Below are 18,539 nucleotides of genomic sequence, written 5' to 3'. Positions count from 1 at the left end.
AAGGGGTTGATGTCTTCACTGTCACTCTACATTGTAGAAAATAGTAAAACATAAAGAAAAATCCTTGAATGCGTAGGTGTGTCCAAACCTTTGACTGGTACTGTACATAAAGAAACATATACAGACTTTTGTGACTCTCATAAAGGCAGTGTGTCTTTCACACAGTACTTCTCCTTTCCCACTCTGGGATAATGTGATGGGCTTTCACTGTTAAAAGTAGCTCTCTGTAGCCCTGGAGAGTCCATCCATCTGTAGGAAGTTGCCAATTTAATTGACAACTTCAGCTTTAGCTTGCTTATATTAACAGGGTGCTACCTGTTTGCTGAAATGGGTGCAAGAGGGCGATGTTTGTCACGTGTTTCGAGCATTTTTCTTCTCCACCGAGAATCGGCGCATATATGCGGCTATAAACACACTTATCGGTCTTCTAAATTATTTGGCCCGGTCAAAGTCTGCTGCAAAGGGCTGCTTGAATGCAGAGGGGAGACAAAGTTGTTTGGTAGGAATACTGGGGTGATCTTGGTATAAATGTGTCAACATGTTTTAGATGTTGCCAGCTGCATAGACTATTCTCTCTGTTTGTCACTGTTGTAAACCACTGGGGAGCCAAAATGTTCCCAAACTGGAGATTTAGACGATGGAGAATCCTCCTGGTTTATTGACCTCGCCATTGTACAGAAATAGTTCCTTGCTGCGCCTCAGAAAATGTGCCAATTAAGGTATACATTTTTATTACAACTTGCACGTAGGCTCTAGTTTTAACGGAATAGCCTGAAATGTTATTTTAAAGCTGATATTTACTCAAGAAGCCAAGAGGCCTCGGTTTTATTTTATATAATTTTTTTAATGTATTAATTCAGGTTTAGTGTGGACCGAACGGTTCGGTACAAGTACGTGTACCATTTTAATAATATTAATAATAATAATAATAATTTTTATTTTTGGGTGAAATGAATAGCTGATTGAGGACAGGAAGGCCAGGCATTTGTGCGGTTGATTCCGTTTCGGCCGTAACATGGTCTCTTAACATGAAACTTTTGTACTCCTTCCTGAAACAAGCAAATAAGTGTTTCTGTCACCTAGGCAATGCCCACCACCATGCAATGCAGCAGAATCAATAGAATCGGCTTGGAACCTCTAACTCTGGTAATTTGACTGGTGAACTCAGGTTCTGACTAGAGGGACTACAGCTACAACCGGAAGTGACGTAGCAGAATTTACAGGAGAATTTACACAGCAAGTTATGAGACTTTGGTTAAGAAAAGGGTTAGGGTTAGCTAAAATGCTCTCCTAAATTGCTACGAAAAGTAACTTACGGTCGTAGCTGTACTCTCTCTAGTCACAACCCTAAACTCATGGGTACACTTGGAATGGCTGCCCGGGAATTGTGATGCAATCATTTTCAAGGTAATATAACTTATTCATTCAAATGTTGTTAACTGATGTGGCTCATGCAATAGAATGTGTTTTTTTGTAATGTCGGTTTCCATTATGCCATCATTGTTTGAATGGCAGCATATGCGGTCAGAGGCAGAGGAGAGTAGAAAATGTGCAGCTTAATTTTTTTTGGTGTGTGTGTTTCTAATATATATAATATATAATAAAGTTTTCCCCACAAAAAGGCTTTATTACAGACATACTCAGCGTAATTTTTTTGTGTGCGTATGGAAAATTTCTGTCATCTTTTATTTAATCTCATTAAACATAGAACCAACACTTTACATGTTGGATTCATCTGAACAGAACAGTCAATGTTCTGGAATGAGCAGGTAGGTGTTCGTAATGTTTTGTACAATATTGTGAAACTAGAATTAAATGCTGAGTCTCAAATAGCCGCCTATCTCTCTTAATAGTCCGGGCAATGGCACACATTTCAGCAAATAAACACACATTTCAAGTAAGTGTCGCGTCTAAATTAAATATTTACGAGGTTACCATGAATTGTTACAAGGTTTAATATTTGATTTGTTACATTAAATAATTCCATAATGTCATGAAGAAATTATGGCAATCATCTGTTTTTATGCTCAGTAAGAAGCTGCTAGCCATTAGCTGTTGACAGCTGAGAACTGCTAGCTAACTGGCAAGCACAAAAACAGTCGTCAACTTCGGGAGTACAGACCCCCGGAAATCGTCTTGTCGCCCTCTAGTGGTGAAAACAATTGCACATTCAGAGGAGAATAATTATCGTGAATAATTAAGGATTTTTACGTTTTTAAATAGAGGCATATTAACACAAAATAAATGTGACAGTATGTAAAATAAAATATATTTTTTGGAAACTCAATGCTGGAAGTGAATGTGGAATTATTGGTAGAAATTGTAAGATAAATTGGCACTCCAAATGGGAAAGGTTGCCAACCGCTGGTGTAGCCTACCACCGGCAACTTCAGGAGCATAATGGCAGATTCTGCAAGGCAAGCAGCAGTGGAAGGAGGTGGTTCGGGATTATTTTTTTTCTGGTTAGGCTATCTTGATCTATTGCTCCTGCTTGAGTCATTATGTCTTTATTTAATCCAACCGTGTGCTTAAAACATCAGACAAGTTCAATACATACAGTGCATCTGGAAAGTATTCACATGCCTTCACTTTTTCCACATTTTGTGACATTTACAGCCTTATTCTAAAATGGATTTAAGTGTTTTTTCTTCCCCCTCACCAATCTACACACAATAATAGGCTCATAGTGAGAAAGCGGAACATGTATTTACATAGGTATTCAGAGACTTGAAATTGAGCTCAGGTGAATCCTGTTGATGATGACCATGAGGTTGAAGTAATTTTCCGTAGAGCTCTATGACAAGATTGGGTCGAGGCACAGATCTGGGGAAGGGTATGCAGCATAGAAGGTCCCCAAGAACACACATTCTTAATGGGAAATGGGAGAACCTTCCAGAAGGACAACCATCTCTGCAGCGCTCCACCAATCAGGCTTTTATGGTAGAGTGGCCAGACAGAAGCCACTCCTCAGTAAAAGGCACGTGACAGCCGGCTTAGAGTTTGACAAAAGACACCTAAATGACTCTCAGACCATGAGAAACAAGATTCTCTGGTCTTGTGAAACCAATATTGAATTCCGTGGCCAGAATGCCAAGTGTCACGTCTGGAGTAGAGCTGTTGCAGGCGATGCTAACAGGCGATGCTAGGCAAATTCTCCTCCGCCCTATGGGACTCCCAATCATGGCCGGTTGGGAATTGAACCAGGGTCTGTGGTGACACCTCTAGCACTGACAGAGTGCCTAAGACCGCTGTGCCATTTGGGAGCCCAAGCTCTGATGCTGCTGATGGTCATTAGTAGCCTACCAAACTTGCTAACTGCCTGGTACTCAGCACTCTATTATCCCTCTAATCACTCTGACATCAATGCAAATATATTCAAAAATCGAATCAAACACTTCATGAGAGTCCATGAGCTCATGTTGCACAACATTTCTTTAGGCTAGTCAATTGCGCAAGAAAACAGTGATGGCCTCTTAAAAAGAGAAGCATTGTGACGGAAAATTACAAGTTTAGAATGGTTGATGAGTACTCTCTCATCTGTGTCTGTGGTTTGAGTTGGGCCTGTGTGGTTTGAGCTGACAATTGATGATAAAAACCTACAGCTGGTAGAGAGGAGTAGAACAAAGGCCTCAATGGTTCTTAGACATCCTGGCATCTGGTAAATTAGGCCAGGGTTGGGGATTAAGACAATGCCAGGTACATATAAAGACAGGATAAGTCCAGTGTGGCTTATGATGCCCCTTGATCTGCATGACAAAGCATTTTAAACAGTCCCAGACTGTTTGGTGTATTTATTTCTAGCCAATAATAGAATAGGTCAACTTTTGTACTATGGTGGATAATATATTGAGATAGGCTGGAGGCTTTTACTGTTCGTTCGGCCTACTCATCTTGTTGGCTGACGAAAAGTAAAAGTGGACAGTCATCTATCTTCAAAATGCAATCGGAATTGGATAAGGAAGCGTGCAGTTGCGTCCCCGATGTGTCTGTCTTCACTTGTAGCCTTTGAGAAATACCCGATCACGTGAGAGAGAGCCATGTGGGTGAGAGGTGCTACAGAGCGCGCAGCACTAAACAGACTCACCCCATCGAGACGTCCCCCAAAGGCTAACTCTCTAGCCCTTGCTATCTCCTGGCCTGCTAATTCGGCCTGCTAACTGCTAGCTTGTTTAGCCCCGGTCCGCTAACTGCTACCTTGTTTAGCCCCGGCCTACTAACTGTTAGCTTGTTAGCACAGGCCTGCTAACCGTCTGAATCGCCGCGTCCCAAACACTCACTGGACCCATATTTACTTTCTATCTCTTTTCGATTTTTAATTTGTTTATACCTTCCGGTAACCTGCCTCACCCAATGTGATACGGAATCGCTATTATTTTTAATTTTTAGAACACACTCAAGAACCTCCAGAAGCTAACCAGCTAACGAGCTACAAGCTATTTAGTCATTATTAGTTTTTTTTAACCTGGATAACACTCGCCAGTCCAGCTTCCCTGCCCCATCCACCGCTGCCCCCTGGATACCGATCACTTGGCTACATAGCTGATGCACGCTGGACTGTCCATTAATCACGGTACTCCATTCTGCTTGTTTATGTTTTATCTGTCGGCCCCGTTGCCTAGTCAACGCCATTTTACCTGCTGCTGTTGTGCTAGCTGATTAGCTGTTGTTGTCTCACCTACTGTTTTAGCTAGCTTTCCCAATTCAACACCTGTGATTACTGTATGCCTCGCTGTATGTCTCTCTCAAATGTCAATATGCCTTGTATACTGTTGTTCAGGTTAGTTATCATTGTTTTAGTTCACAATGGAGCCCCTAGTTCCACTCTTCATACCCCTGATACCTCCTTTGTCCCACCTCCCACACATGCCGTGACCTCACCCATTACAACCAGCATGTCCAGAGATACAACCTCTCTCATCATCACCCAGTGCCTGGGCTTACCTCCGCTGTACCCGCACCCCACCATACCCCTGTCTGCGCATTATGCCCTGAATATATTCTACCATGCCCAGAAACCTGCTCCTCTTATTCTCTGTCCCCAATGCTCTAGGCGACCAGTTTTGATAGCCTTTAGCCGCACCCTCATACTACTCCTTCTCTGTGCCGCGGGTGATGTGGAAGTAAACCCAGGCCCTGCATGTCCCCAGGCACCCTCATTTGTTGACTTCTGTGATCGAAAAAGCCTTGGTTTCATGCATGTCAACATCAGAAGCCTCCTCCCCAAGTTTGTTTTACTCACTGCTTTAGCACACTCTGCTAACCCTGATGTCCTTGCCGTGTCTGAATCCTGGCTCAGGAAGGCCACCAAAAATTCCGAGATTTCCATACCCAACTATAACATATTCCTTCAAGATAGAACTGCCAAAGGGGGAGGAGTTGCAGTCTACTGCAGAGATAGCCTGCAAAGTAATGTCATACTTTCCAGGTCCATACCCAAACAGTTCGAACTACTAATTTTGAAAATTACTCTCTCCAGAAATAAGTCTCTCACTGTTGCCGCCTGCTACCGACCCCCCTCAGCTCCCAGCTGTGCCCTGGACACCATTTGTGAATTGATCGCCCCCCATCTAGCTTCAGAGTTTGTTCTGTTAGGTTACCTAAACTGGGATATGCTTAACACCCCGGCAGTCCTACAATCTAAGCTAGATGCCCTCAATCTCACACAAATCATCAAGGAACCCACCAGTTACAACCCTAACTCTGTAAACAAGGGCACCCTCATAGACGTCATCCTGACCAACTGGCCCTCCAAATACACCTCCGCTGTCTTCAACCAGGATCTCAGCGATCACTGCCTCATTGCCTGTATCCGCTACGGAGCCGCAGTCAAACGGCCACCCCTCATCACTGTCAAACTCTCCCTAAAACACTTCTGTTAGCAGACCTTTCAAATCGACCTGGCCCGGGTATCCTGGAAGGACATTGACCTCATCCCGTCAGTTGAGGATGCCTGGTCATTCTTTAAAAGTAACTTCCTCACCATTTTAGATAAGCATGCTCCGTTCAAAAAATGCAGAACCAAGAACAGATACAGTCCTTGGTTCACTCCAGACCTGACTGCCCTCGACCAGCACAAAAACATCCTGTAGCGGACTGCAATAGCATCGAATAGTCCCCGCGATATGCAACTGTTCAGGGAAGTCAGGAACCAATACACGCAGTCAGTCAGGAAAGCTAAGGCCAGCTTCTTCAGGCAGAAGTTTGCATCCTGTAGCTCCAACTCCAAAAAGTTCTGGGACACTGTGAAGTTCATGGAGAACAAGAGCACCTCCTCCCAGCTGCCCACTGCACTGAGGCTACGTAACACGGTCACCACCGATAAATCCATGATTATCGAAAACTTCAAGCATTTTTCAACGGCTGGCCATGCCTTCCGCCTGGCTACTCCAACCTCGGCCAACAGCCCCGCCCTCCCCGCAACTCCTCGCCCAAGCCTCTCCAGGTTCTCCTTTACCCAAATCCAGATAGCAGATGTTCTGAAAGAGCTGCAAAACCTGGACCCGTACAAATCAGCTGGGCTTGACAATCTAGACCCTCTATTTCTGAAACTATCCGCCGCCATTGTCGCAACCCCTATCACCAGCCTGTTCAACCTCTCTTTCATATCGTCTGAGATCCCCAAGGATTGGAAAGCTGCCGCAGTCATCCCCCTCTTCAAAGGGGGAGACACCCTGGACCCAAATTGTTACAGACCTATATCCATCCTGCCCTGCCTATCTAAGGTCTTCGAAAGCCAAGTCAACAAACAGGTCACTGACCATCTCGAATCCCACCGTACCTTCTCCGCTGTGCAATCTGGTTTCCGAGCCAGTCACGTGTGCACCTCAGCCACACTCAAGGTACTAAACGATATCATAACCGCCATCAATAAAAGACAGTACTGTGCAGCCGTCTTCATCAACCTTGCCAAGGCTTTCGACTCTGTCATTCACCATATTCTTATCAGCAGAGTCAGTAGCCTCCGTTTTTCGGATGACTGCCTTGCCTGGTTCACCAATTACTTTGCAGACAGAGTTCAGTGTGTCAAATCGGAGGGCATGCTGTCCGGTCCTCTGGCAGTCTCTATGGGGGTGCCACAGGGTTCAATTCTCGGGCCGACTCTTTTCTCTGTATATATCAATGATGTTGCTCTTGCTGCGGGCGATTCCCTGATCCACCTCTACGCAGACGACATTCTATATACTTCCGGCCCGTCCTTGGACACTGTGCTATCTAACCTCCAATTGAGCTTCAATGCCATACAACACTCCTTCCGTGGACTCCAACTGCTCGTAAACGATAGTAAAACCAAATGCATGCTTTTCAACCGATCGTTGCCAGCACCCGCATGCCCGACTAGCATCACCACCCTGGATGGTTCCGACCTTGAATATGTGGACATCTATAAGTACCTAGGTGTCTGGCTAGACTGTAAACTCTCCTTCCAGACTCATATCAAACATCTCCAATCGAAAATCAAATCAAGAGTCGGCTTTCTACTCCGCAACAAAGCCTCCTTCACTCACGCCGCCAAACTTACCCTAGTAAAACTATCCTACCGATCCTCGACTTCGGCGATGTCATCTACAAAATTGCTTCCAACACTCTACTCAGCAAACTGGATGCAGTTTATCACAGTGCCATCCGTTTTGTCACTAAAGCACCTTATACCACCCACCACTGCGACTTGTATGCTCTAGTCGGCTGGCCCTCGCTACATATTCGTCGCCAGACCCACTGGCTCCAGGTCATCTACAAGTCCATGCTAGGTAAAGCTCCGCCTTATCTCAGTTCACTGGTCACGATGGCAACACCCATCCGTAGCACGCGCTCCAGCAGGTGTATCTCACTGATCATCCCTAAAGTCAACACCTCATTTGGCCGCCTTTCGTTCCAATACTCTGCTGCCTGTGACTGGAACGAATTGCAAAAATCCCTGAAGTTGGAGACTTTTATCTCCCTCACCAACTTCAAACATCTGCTATCTGAGCATCTAACCGATCGCTGCAGCTGTACATAGTCTATTGGTAAATAGCCCACCCATTTTCACCTAACTCATCCCCATACTGTTTTTATTTATTTACTTTTCTGCTCTTTTGCACACCAATATCTCTACCTGTACATGACCATCTGATCATTTATCACTCCAGTGTTAATCTGCAAAATTGTAATTATTCGCCTACCTCCTCATGCCTTTTGCACACAATGTATATAGACTCCCCTTTTTTTCTACTGTGTTATTGACTTGTTAATTGTTTACTCCATGTGTAACTCTGTGTTGTCTGTTCACACTGCTATGCTTTATCTTGGCCAGGTCGCAGTTGCAAATGAGAACTTGTTCTCAACTAGCCTACCTGGTTAAATAAAGGTTAAATAAATAAAAAATATAAAAAAAAAAAACTCAGGAAGAAGGGCACAACGGCCACTGGTCGCGAAAGGCATGGATTTTTTTAGGGTGCATTATGGCCACACAAATGGGATGCCGCGGAGAAATTCAATACATTATCAAGTGTTTGTCAAATTGTGAATGACTGAAGTATGTACAGCTGCGCAAAAGACAAAGCAGAGCTCATACCTTTTCAATTAACTTGAAATCGGAAAGTGCCTTTCCCAAACTGTTGCCACAAAGTTGGAAGCACAGAATCATCTACTGTCATTGTATGCTGTAACGTTAAGATTTACCTTCACTAGAACTAAGGATCCTGACCATGAAAAACATCCCCAGACCATTATTCCTCCTCCACCAAACTTTAAAGTCGGCACTATGTATTCAAGCAGGTAGCGTTCTCCTGGCATCCGCCAAGCCCAGATTCAGCCGTTCGACTGCAAGATGGTAAAACATGATTCATCACTCTTGAGAGCCCGTTTCCACTGCTCCAGAGTCCAATGGCAGTGAGCTTCACAGCACTCCAGCTGACGCTTGGCATTGCGCATGGTGATCTTAGGCTTGTGTGCGGCTGCTTGGCCATGGAAACCCGTGTGGTGACGTTGTTTCCAGAGACTCTTTTTATGCTCTTTAGTACTCGGTGGTTACTTTATGTGAGCTTGTGTGGCCTACCACTTTGCGGCTGAGCCGTTGTTGCTCCTAGAGTTTTCCACTTCATAATAACAGCACTTAGTTGTCCGGGGCAGCTCTATCAGGACAGACATTTTATGAACTGACTTATTGGAAAGGTGGCATCCTATGATGGTGCCATGTTGAAAGTCACTGAGCTCTTCAGTAAGAGCATTCTACTGCCAATGTTTACCCATGGAGATTGCATGGCTGTGTGCTCGATTGTATACACCTGTCAGCAACGGGTGTGGCTGAAATAGCCAAATCTACAAATTTGATAGGTTGTCCACATACTTATGGCTATGTAGAGTGTATTTGAACGGTTATTACGGTGACCGGTCATATGGCTGGCCAATTACCGTCTTCCAGAAAATTCCATGACCTTCACAGCCCTGCCTACTGTGTTCTCTCTTGTATAAAGGACCAAAGTGTGTGCAGATGTCAACCTCTCATCTAGAGCTGGGACATTAAACCTGAAAATGACTGATTTTTTTTCTTGCGTTGGGAATTTTCGTGATTTTTGCTACACAGAGTTTCTGTAGATTGTTGTAAAACAATGCATCTCAACAGTAATGTCTGTTCGTTATGTTGATTCCTGCTATGAAAGTAACTGGCTGTCCCCGTTTCACTAGCAGCTGCTGTGTGAGCATGCCACTCTCCCTCTCCCCACTGTGCCCACAAAGTAGGGAGAGATGCATTCTGAGAAGCACAAGCATATGGCCGTTGCTCAAAATGCAATTGCTGTAAAATAGTTTTCAAAGCAACTATGGTTGTTTTAGTTACAGAGGGGAGAGTCACACATTTCTGTGAGCATGACATTTATCTTAAGGCCAGGCACCACATCCTCAGGGTAATTGTTTTCCCTTAATCATATCACAATCAACCTTTTATCAGTTGAAGGTAGACTAAAATCAAATCGTTTTTTTTGTATAAAATTGTCAGAAATATTAAGCTATAGGCGCATAATTAATGATATACAGTGCCTTGCGAAAGTATTCGGCCCCCTTGAACTTTGCGACCTTTTGCCACATTTCAGGCTTCCAACATAAAGATATAAAACTGTATTTTTTTGTGAAGAATCAACAACAAGTGGGACACATGAAGAGAGCATCATGAAGAACAAGGAACACACCAGGCAGGTCCGAGATACTGTTGTGAAGAAGTTTAAAGCCGGATTTGGATACAAAAAGATTTCCCAAGCTTTAAACATCCCAAGGAGCACTGTGCAAGCGATAATATTGAAATGGAATGAGTATCAGACCACTGCAAATCTACCAAGACCTGGCCGTCCCTCTAAACTTTCAGCTCATACAAGGAGAAGACAAGAGGCCCATGATCACTCTGGATGAACTGCAGAGATCTACAGCTGAGGTGGGAGACTCTGTCCATAGGACAACAATCAGTCATATATTGCACAAATCTGACCTTTATGGAAGAGTGGCAAGAAGAAAGCCATTTCTTAAAGATATCCATAAAAAGTGTTGTTTAAAGTTTGCCACAAACCACCTGGGAGACACACCAAACGTGGAAGAAGGTGCTCTGGTCAGATGAAACCAAAATTGAACTTTTTGGCAACAATGCAAAACGTTATGTTTGGCGTAAAAGCAACACAGCTCATCACCCTGACCACACCATCCCCACTGTCAAACGTGGTGGTGGCAGCATCATGGTTTGGGCCTGCTTTTCTTCAGCAGGGACAGGGAAGATGGTTAAAATTGATGGGAAGATGGATGGAGCCAAATACAGGACCATTCTGGAAGAAAACCTGATGGAGTCTGCAAAAGACCTGAGACTGGGACGGAGATTTGTCTTCCAACAAGACAATGATCCAAAACATAAAGCAAAATCTACAATGGAATGGTTCAAAAATAAACATATCCAGGTGTTAGAATGGCCCAGTCCTGAATCCAATCGAGAATCTGTGGAAAGAACTGAAAACTGCTGTTCACAAATGCTCTCCATCCAACCTCACTGAGCTCGAGCTGTTTTGCAAGGAGGAATGGGGAAAAAAATTCAGTCTCTCGATGTGCAAAACTGATAGAGACATACCCCAAGCGACTTACAGCTGTAATCGCAGCAAAAGGTGGCGCTACAAAGTAACTTAAGGGGGCTGAATAATTTTGCACGGCCAATTTTTCAGTTTTTGATTTGTTAAAAAAGTTTGAAATATCCAATAACTGTCGTTCCACTTCATGATTGTGTCCCACTTGTTGTTGATTCTTCACAAAAAAATACAGTTTTATATCTTTATGTTGGAAGCCTGAAATGTAGCAAAAGGTCGCAAAGTTCAAGGGGGCCGAATACTTTCGCAAGGCACTGTATTTTATATAGTGCAAATACATTTTTCTGGACACTGGATGAGGTCAGTCTAAATATTTTGGTTTCATTTTGTTAAGCCAGTCCAGTAGGACTGGACTTATCCAGAGCAGATTGTGGATGAATATATTTATGGGTCAATTTATCGAGATATGGGTTTTTATCAATATCGGCAAGCTCAATTCTCATCTCTCTCCCCAGGTGCAGATAGGGAGCTACAGACAGTGCGACAGCTGATGGTCAACTTCCTCCAGAACCACACAAGACAGGACTGGCCTGTCAGCTGCCCTCCACTTGAGCCTTACAGGTTTGTCCAGTGGCACACCTTGGCCTTCAACACAGTCTTGGGACCAGAACAATTAGCCAAATCCATGGTTTGCTAAATAACCTCTGTCCTTTTACACTGCCTTATGTCTGCTAATATGGGCCACTGTCAGGTTGATTTTTGAATCGCTCAATGAAAAGTGAGTGGCACACATTACAGGTGATTATCATATTAAATCGAGTGTGTCTCATTTCCTCTTTTCAGCTCTGCAGATATATTGCCTTTGATTGGTCAGAAATCCAACCAATACACAGCTGTCATTGTTGAGAACGAGGACTCCTATGTTGGCAGAGAGGTATGATGATTTCAAATGAAAGTGAACTGTACCTTTCATGGCATTCTTATACTATCAGACTTCAAAACATCAAAGTAATTTAACTTAAATGCTGCTTTATAGGGGGGTTTAAATATATATATAATGTAATGTCTACTGTTCTATAGGTTATCTTGGACCTGATGATGTATCGGGGGCTAACAGTGAAGAGGGCATTGAGTTCAGAAAGGAGCCTCACAGAGAAGCTTGGCATCAACTCTTTCCCCTCAGCATACCTTCTCCACCCTAATGGAACACATGCCATTCTGCATGTGTAAGTTGGCAACCTCTACTATATTTACTTCCCCAGGAGTTCTGGTTCAAATGTTGGAGACTCAACAAATGTGTTGTTGTAGTTGGCATAGCATCCCCTTTTAGTGGGTTGTATGTGAACAGAATATAGCGTTGTTGTTATTATTTTATATATTTTTTTACAAACTTGTAATTATTATTTAAAAATAATATTACATCCCAATTGTCAGTGAAATTTATAAATCCAGGCATTTTAAATGTCCCTCTGATATTTCTGTATCACCAGGCAGAAAAGACTGCGCTTCTTCTTCTCCTCGTTCCTCAAGCTTCTCCTAGGGGTCCACAGAAAGCTAAGCACCTCTGGAGCACCCCAGGAGACCCTACTGGAGGGGCCACGAGGTCCCGGGACGGCTGAGGCCTTGAAGGACTTTGAGAAGTGAGTCTGATGCTAACACAGTATCTTATATATGCATGAAGACGATACCAGTGGGTATGTGTGGGTGCGCATGTGTGTTCTTTGTGTGCCACCATGTCTGATTCGAGGCCCCATCACTGATTTTAAAAGTTTTGTCATTTTAGCAGACGCTCTTATCCAGAGCAACTTACAGGTGCAAGTAGGGTTGTGCCTTGCTCAAAGGATTTTTCACCTAGTCTGCTCTGGGATTCAAACCAGCGACCTTTCGGTTATTGGTCCATGCTTTTAACCGCTAGGCTACCTGTCTCCCTGATTTTCTCCAGGTCCAAGGTGTACATGGCAGACCTTGAGTCAGGGTTGCACTACCTGCTGAGAGTAGAGCTGGCTTCCCACCAAACCCTGGAGGGAGAAGAGCTCAAGACCTTCAAAGACTTTGTGACAGTGGTTGCAAAGGTATAAGTGCCCTAAGGCTGTTGTGGGTCCGCACAAACAAGTAAACAATATTTACCCTCTTGTTTCTATTAGAGAAACAGAGTAACATTTATCTTTTCTTTGATTCTTGAATCCCAGCTCTTCCCGGGTCGCCAGTCTGTGGTAAAACTCTTAGAGACTCTTCTGGAATGGCTGGTCAGTCTTCCCCTGGAGAAAATCCCCTTTGATGCCATCCTCGACTTGGTCAACAACAAGATGCGGGTAAGGAAGGCATTTGTGTTATATTTCATTATCAAGTGCTCAAATAAAATAGCCTTTTGGCATAATTTAAAGGGCCCTTCAGGAATAATTGGTAAAGTGGATGAGGGTGTCCTTTTTTGCAGAAGGGGTGTACTTGAATGCATTTCTAATGGAAACGATCCATTTCCACTGGCATTGGTACTTTTACCAAAAATGCTAGCCAGATTATTCTTAACATTGCTATGTAACCAGTAATCAAATGTAGAAACAGTTTAGAGGAAACAACTACAGCCCAAGGAAGTCAAATTAGTTAAACTATCCTTTTAAACAACCGATGTAACAAACTGTTCACAACACTTTCAGTTAGTCCCTTGATTTTTGCTTCTTGTTCGATTTTATTTATTTAACTAGGCAAGTCTGTTGTTACGCACCCCTCTATGAAGAGGGAACGCAACACCCTGCTACAACTAAACTCTCCGTGAAGTGAAAAAGTTATGGACTGTAGGTGCAAGAAAGAATGACAACAGGCAGAATGTGGTACCATTTACCAGGACTTCATTCCTTCACACGGTAATATGGGGAAAAGGGGCTGGACGGAACCAAAGCAAAGAAAGTAAATCTCAAAGCCCCCCTCTCCTATCTTACCTGCCTACCCACTACTTACCTAATTTAGCACCACCTGGTGCCCTAACCAAAATACAAGGGGGTGGTCCGCCCAGGTCTTACCTAGTGTGCCTAGACAGCGAATATGCTACGGGTATATGTATGCCCGCGGGCCTCTTGCCTAAGCACTCCCTAGGTGCATTCCCCTTACCCCCTGGGAACAAATGAAACAGAATGTTAAACAATTTCACAAACAAACTAAGAAACAAAGGACATCAAATAAGCTCTATCTGAGCAACAAACTCACAAAACATACCAACTCTCAGCCCAGCAAAATCTCTAGCAAAATCTCTCTAGCAAAATCTCTGCAATGACCTCCCAGCAAATCTCTAGCAAAATCTCTGCAATGACCTCCCAGCAAATCTCTCCCTCCTGAACTGAACACTGGCATTTATATAGCCTCAGAATGAATGGGTAATTGGAGACAGCTGCGTCTTGACGAGGGGGCGGGGTCAGCTCTCCAATTAGCCATGGAGTCGACCAATCAGCTGCTTGAGGGATTTCAGGAAGCCATTTCCTGAAATAAACACATGCAAATACACAAACTACAACACATAAACTGGGGAACGTAACATCTGTTGAAACCTCTTGCGACGAGCAAACCCGTATCCGGGAGCGTAATCATAGCCTCAAGCACATTAGCATAACGCACCTTTTCCTATTCATGAAAATCGCAAATTAAATGAAATAAATATATTCAAACACAAGCTTCGCCTTTTGTTAACAACACTGTCATCTCAGATTTTCAAAATATTCGTTACAGCCAACGCTTGACAAGCATTTGTGTAAGTTTATCATGGCATAATGCTATGCTCGGCTCAGCTGGCAGCAGGCAACATTTTCACGAAAATAAGAAAAGCAACCAAATTAAATAATTTACCTTTGAAGAACTTCGGATGCTTTCACTCAGGAGACTCCCAGTTAGATAGCAAATGTTCCTTTTTTCCAAAAATATTATTTTTGTAGGCGAAAAAGCTCCCGTTTCTTCACCATGCTTGGCTGAGAAATCGACCGAAAAATACTTAAACTATAACGCCAAACTTTTTTCAAAATTAGCTACATAATATCGACAGAAACACGGCAAACGTTGTTTAGGATCCATCCTCAAGGTGTTTTTAACAAATATATTCGATAATATATCCGTCGAGGCAGTTGGTTTCTCATAAGAAACGATTGGAAAAATGGCTACCTCAGTATTTTACACAAGGTTTTCTGCGGGAGACACCATGTGACCACATGCCATATATGGTCCCTTACAGCCATTCTTCAATGGAAATGCCTAAAAAGACGTCACAATGCTGTAGACACCTTGGGGAAAACGTGGAAAACGTAAGCTCATATTCGTAGCTCATTCACAGCCATATAAGGAGTCATTGACATGAGGCGGTTTCAAAAAATGCGGCACTTCCAGGTGGATTTCTATCTGGTTTTCGCCTCTAACATCAGTTCTGTGGCACACACAGACAATATCTTTGCAGTTTTGGAAACGTCAGAGTGTCTTCTTTCCAAAGCTGTCAATTATATGCATAGTCGAGCATCTTTTCGTGACAAAATATCTTGTTTAAAATGGGAACGTTTTTCATTGCGCCCCCAAACTCCAAAAGGTTAAGAACAAATTCTTATTTACAATGACGGCCAATCCCGGCCAAACCCTAACGACGCTGGGCCAATTGTGTGCCGCCCTATGGGACTCACAATCGCGGCCGGTTGTGATGCGGACGGTTGTGATACAGCCTGGAATCGAACCAGGGTCTGTAGTGATGCCTCTAGCACTGAGATGCAGTGCCTTAGACCGCTGCACCACTCGGGAGCCCAAAACGACCACAAAAATGTGTTAACGTTTTACTCCATCATTTGTAAACAAAGTGTTGCTGTATAGCAGGGATAGACATGAAGAAAAACTTGCACTGGCCACTCGTGCCACCAAGCCATTGAAATTAGTGGCTGAGATTAAATTCTTATTAGCCAAAAATAAAAGCATTTCGAAATAGTCATACTGTCAACTCATACCCAAATCATGCTGTTGACTCGTCATTTACCACTGCTATACAGAAACACCACTACATATCTGCAATATAAAATGTAATACCACAATGCAACAATATCACAATGTATGTGTCTGTACCTTTGTGTGTCTCCTCACAGTCCCTGTTGTTCCATAAGGTGTATTATTACCTTTAAAAAAAATGTTATATCTGATTCTACTGCTTGCTTCAGTTACCTGATGTGGAATAGTTCCATGTAGTCATGGCTCTATGTAGTACTGTATTTTAAACAGACAGCTCGGTACATTCAGCTTGCACCCCTTACAAAAACAATTAGTGGTCTATCTCTATTCCACTTTGAGCCATGAGAGATTGACATGCATGTCATTAATGTTAGCTCTCTGTACTTTTAAGGGCCAGCCGTGCTGCCCTATTCTGAGCAAACTGCAACAAAAAAATATATATATTGGTGGCACCTGACCACACTACTGAACAGTAGTTGGGACAAAACTAGGGCCTGTAGGACCTGCCTTGTTGATAGTGTTGTTAAGGCAGAGCCACGCTTTATTATGGACAGACTTCTCTTATGTACAGACTTCTTAGCTACTGTTGTATCAATATGTTTTGACCATGACAGTTTACAATCCAGGGTTAATTTCCACATTATTCATTAGGAGATGTAGTTGAGGTTAAGGGTTTAGTGAATGATTTGAGAGTGTGTTCTTTAAATATTTCCAAAACTAAAAGCAATGTATTCATTGCTTTTGGTTTTGGAAATATTTAGGACAAACTTATTCCTTGCTACCCATTTCGAAACTAACTGCAGCTCTTTGTTAAGTGTTCTAGTCATTTCAGTTGCTGTAGTAGCTGATGTGTATAGTGTTGACATCCACATACATACACACTGGCTTTACTCAAGGTCAGTGGAATGTCATTAGTAAAGACTGAAAAAAGTAATGGGCCTAAATAGCTGCCCTGGGGAATTCCTCATTATACCTGGATTATGTTTGAGGCTTCCATTAAAGAACAACCTCTGTGTTCTATTAGACAAGTAATTCTTTATCCACATTATAGCAGGGGGGTGTAAAGCCACAAAACACAAGTTTTTCTAGCAGCACATTATGATCGTTAATGTTAAATGCTGCACTGAAGTCTAACAGGACAGCCCCCACAATCATTTTATCATCAATTTCTCTGAGCCAATCATCAGTCATTTGTGTAAGTGCTATGCTTGTTGAGTGACCTTCCCTGTAAGCGTGGTGAAAGTCTGTATATTTGTTTACTGTGAATAGCATGGTATCTGGTCAAACACCATTTTTTCCAGATGTTTATTAACCTCTCTGGGCAACCCGACGTGCTTGCGTCCCACCTTGCCAACAATAAATGCAAATGCGCTACACCAAATGCTAATAGCACTCGTTAAAACTCAAACGTTCATTAAAATTCACATACTGGGTACTCAATTCAAGCTACACTCGTTGTGAATCTAGCCAACGAGTCAGATTTGTAAAATGCTTTTCGGCGAAAGCATGAGTAGCTATTATCTGATAGCAGGCAACACGCCGAAATACCAGAAGGGGACGTAAACAAAGGAATTAGCGTAGCCGGCGCTACAACAAAACGCAGAAATAAAATATAAAACATTCATTACCTTTGACGAGATTCTTTGTTGGCACTCCTATATGTTCCATAAACATCACAATTGGGTCTTTTTTTTCGATTAAATCGGTCCTTGTGTACCCAAAATGTCCATTTATGAAGACCATCAGATCCAGGAAAAACACATTTTTTTTAAACGCAACGTCATTTTTTTAAATTAAAAAAGTCGACGATAAACTTTCACAAAACACTTCGAAATACTTTTGTAATCCAACTTTAGGTATTAGTAAACGTTAATAATCTATCAAATTGATCACGGGGCGATGTGTATTCAATAGCTCCACGTCTTGAACTCATGGTCGAAAATTTCTCCTCCAAAACATCCTGCCGGAGACCGGATGGAATGGGCTCTCTCTTACTCGTTTGACCAAGAAACAAAGCCCAGGCAATTGACAAGACTGGCGACATCGTTTGGAAGCTGTAGGACTTGCAATCTCAGCCCCATGTAAATTTGGTTTCCCATAAACAATACATGCAAGTGGCGCATTCATACTTTTTCCAGTTTTCAGTGATCAGTTTTTCTTGCGCTTTTCGATGAAACACAGGCTCTGTTATAGTCACAGCCGTGATTTAACCAGTTTTAGTAACGTCAGTGTTTTCTATCCACACATACTAATCATATGCATATACTATATTCCTGGCATGAGTAGCAGGATGCTGAAATGTTGCGCGATTTTTAACAGAATGTTTGAAAAAGTAGGGGGTAGGCTTAACAGGTTTTAAGGGTTGGTAACAGGCTGATTGGTCGGCTATTTGAGCCAGTTAAAGGGGCTTTACTTTTCTTGAGTACCGGAATGACTTTGGCTTCCAACTAGGCCTGAGGGCACACACTTTTATAATAGGCTTAAATTGAAGATGTGGCAATATCGTCCGCTATTATCCTCAGTAATTTTGCATCCAGATTG

At 42.9% G+C, this 18,539-nt stretch overlaps 1 protein-coding gene across 4 annotated transcripts in view; it reads left to right on the top strand.

Annotated features, from left to right (window-relative positions):
* Nucleotides 1-18,539, top strand: part of qsox2 (quiescin Q6 sulfhydryl oxidase 2) — a 61,185-nt gene that overhangs the window by 30,592 nt on the left and 12,054 nt on the right. For all 4 annotated transcript variants that reach the window (XM_064973813.1, XM_064973822.1, XM_064973796.1 and 1 more), the window contains 6 exons: nt 11,552-11,657; nt 11,880-11,970; nt 12,117-12,262; nt 12,527-12,676; nt 12,979-13,108; nt 13,226-13,348. In XM_064973813.1, coding sequence (XP_064829885.1) covers nt 11,552-11,657; nt 11,880-11,970; nt 12,117-12,262; nt 12,527-12,676; nt 12,979-13,108; nt 13,226-13,348 — 746 coding nt within the window. The remainder of the gene's footprint in view (nt 1-11,551; nt 11,658-11,879; nt 11,971-12,116; nt 12,263-12,526; nt 12,677-12,978; nt 13,109-13,225; nt 13,349-18,539) is intronic.

The sequence above is a fragment of the Oncorhynchus masou genome, chromosome 1, assembly GCF_036934945.1.
Source record: "Oncorhynchus masou masou isolate Uvic2021 chromosome 1, UVic_Omas_1.1, whole genome shotgun sequence".
NCBI classification, from domain to species: domain Eukaryota; kingdom Metazoa; phylum Chordata; class Actinopteri; order Salmoniformes; family Salmonidae; genus Oncorhynchus; species Oncorhynchus masou.
This window is presented reverse-complemented; position numbering and strand designations above follow the sequence as displayed.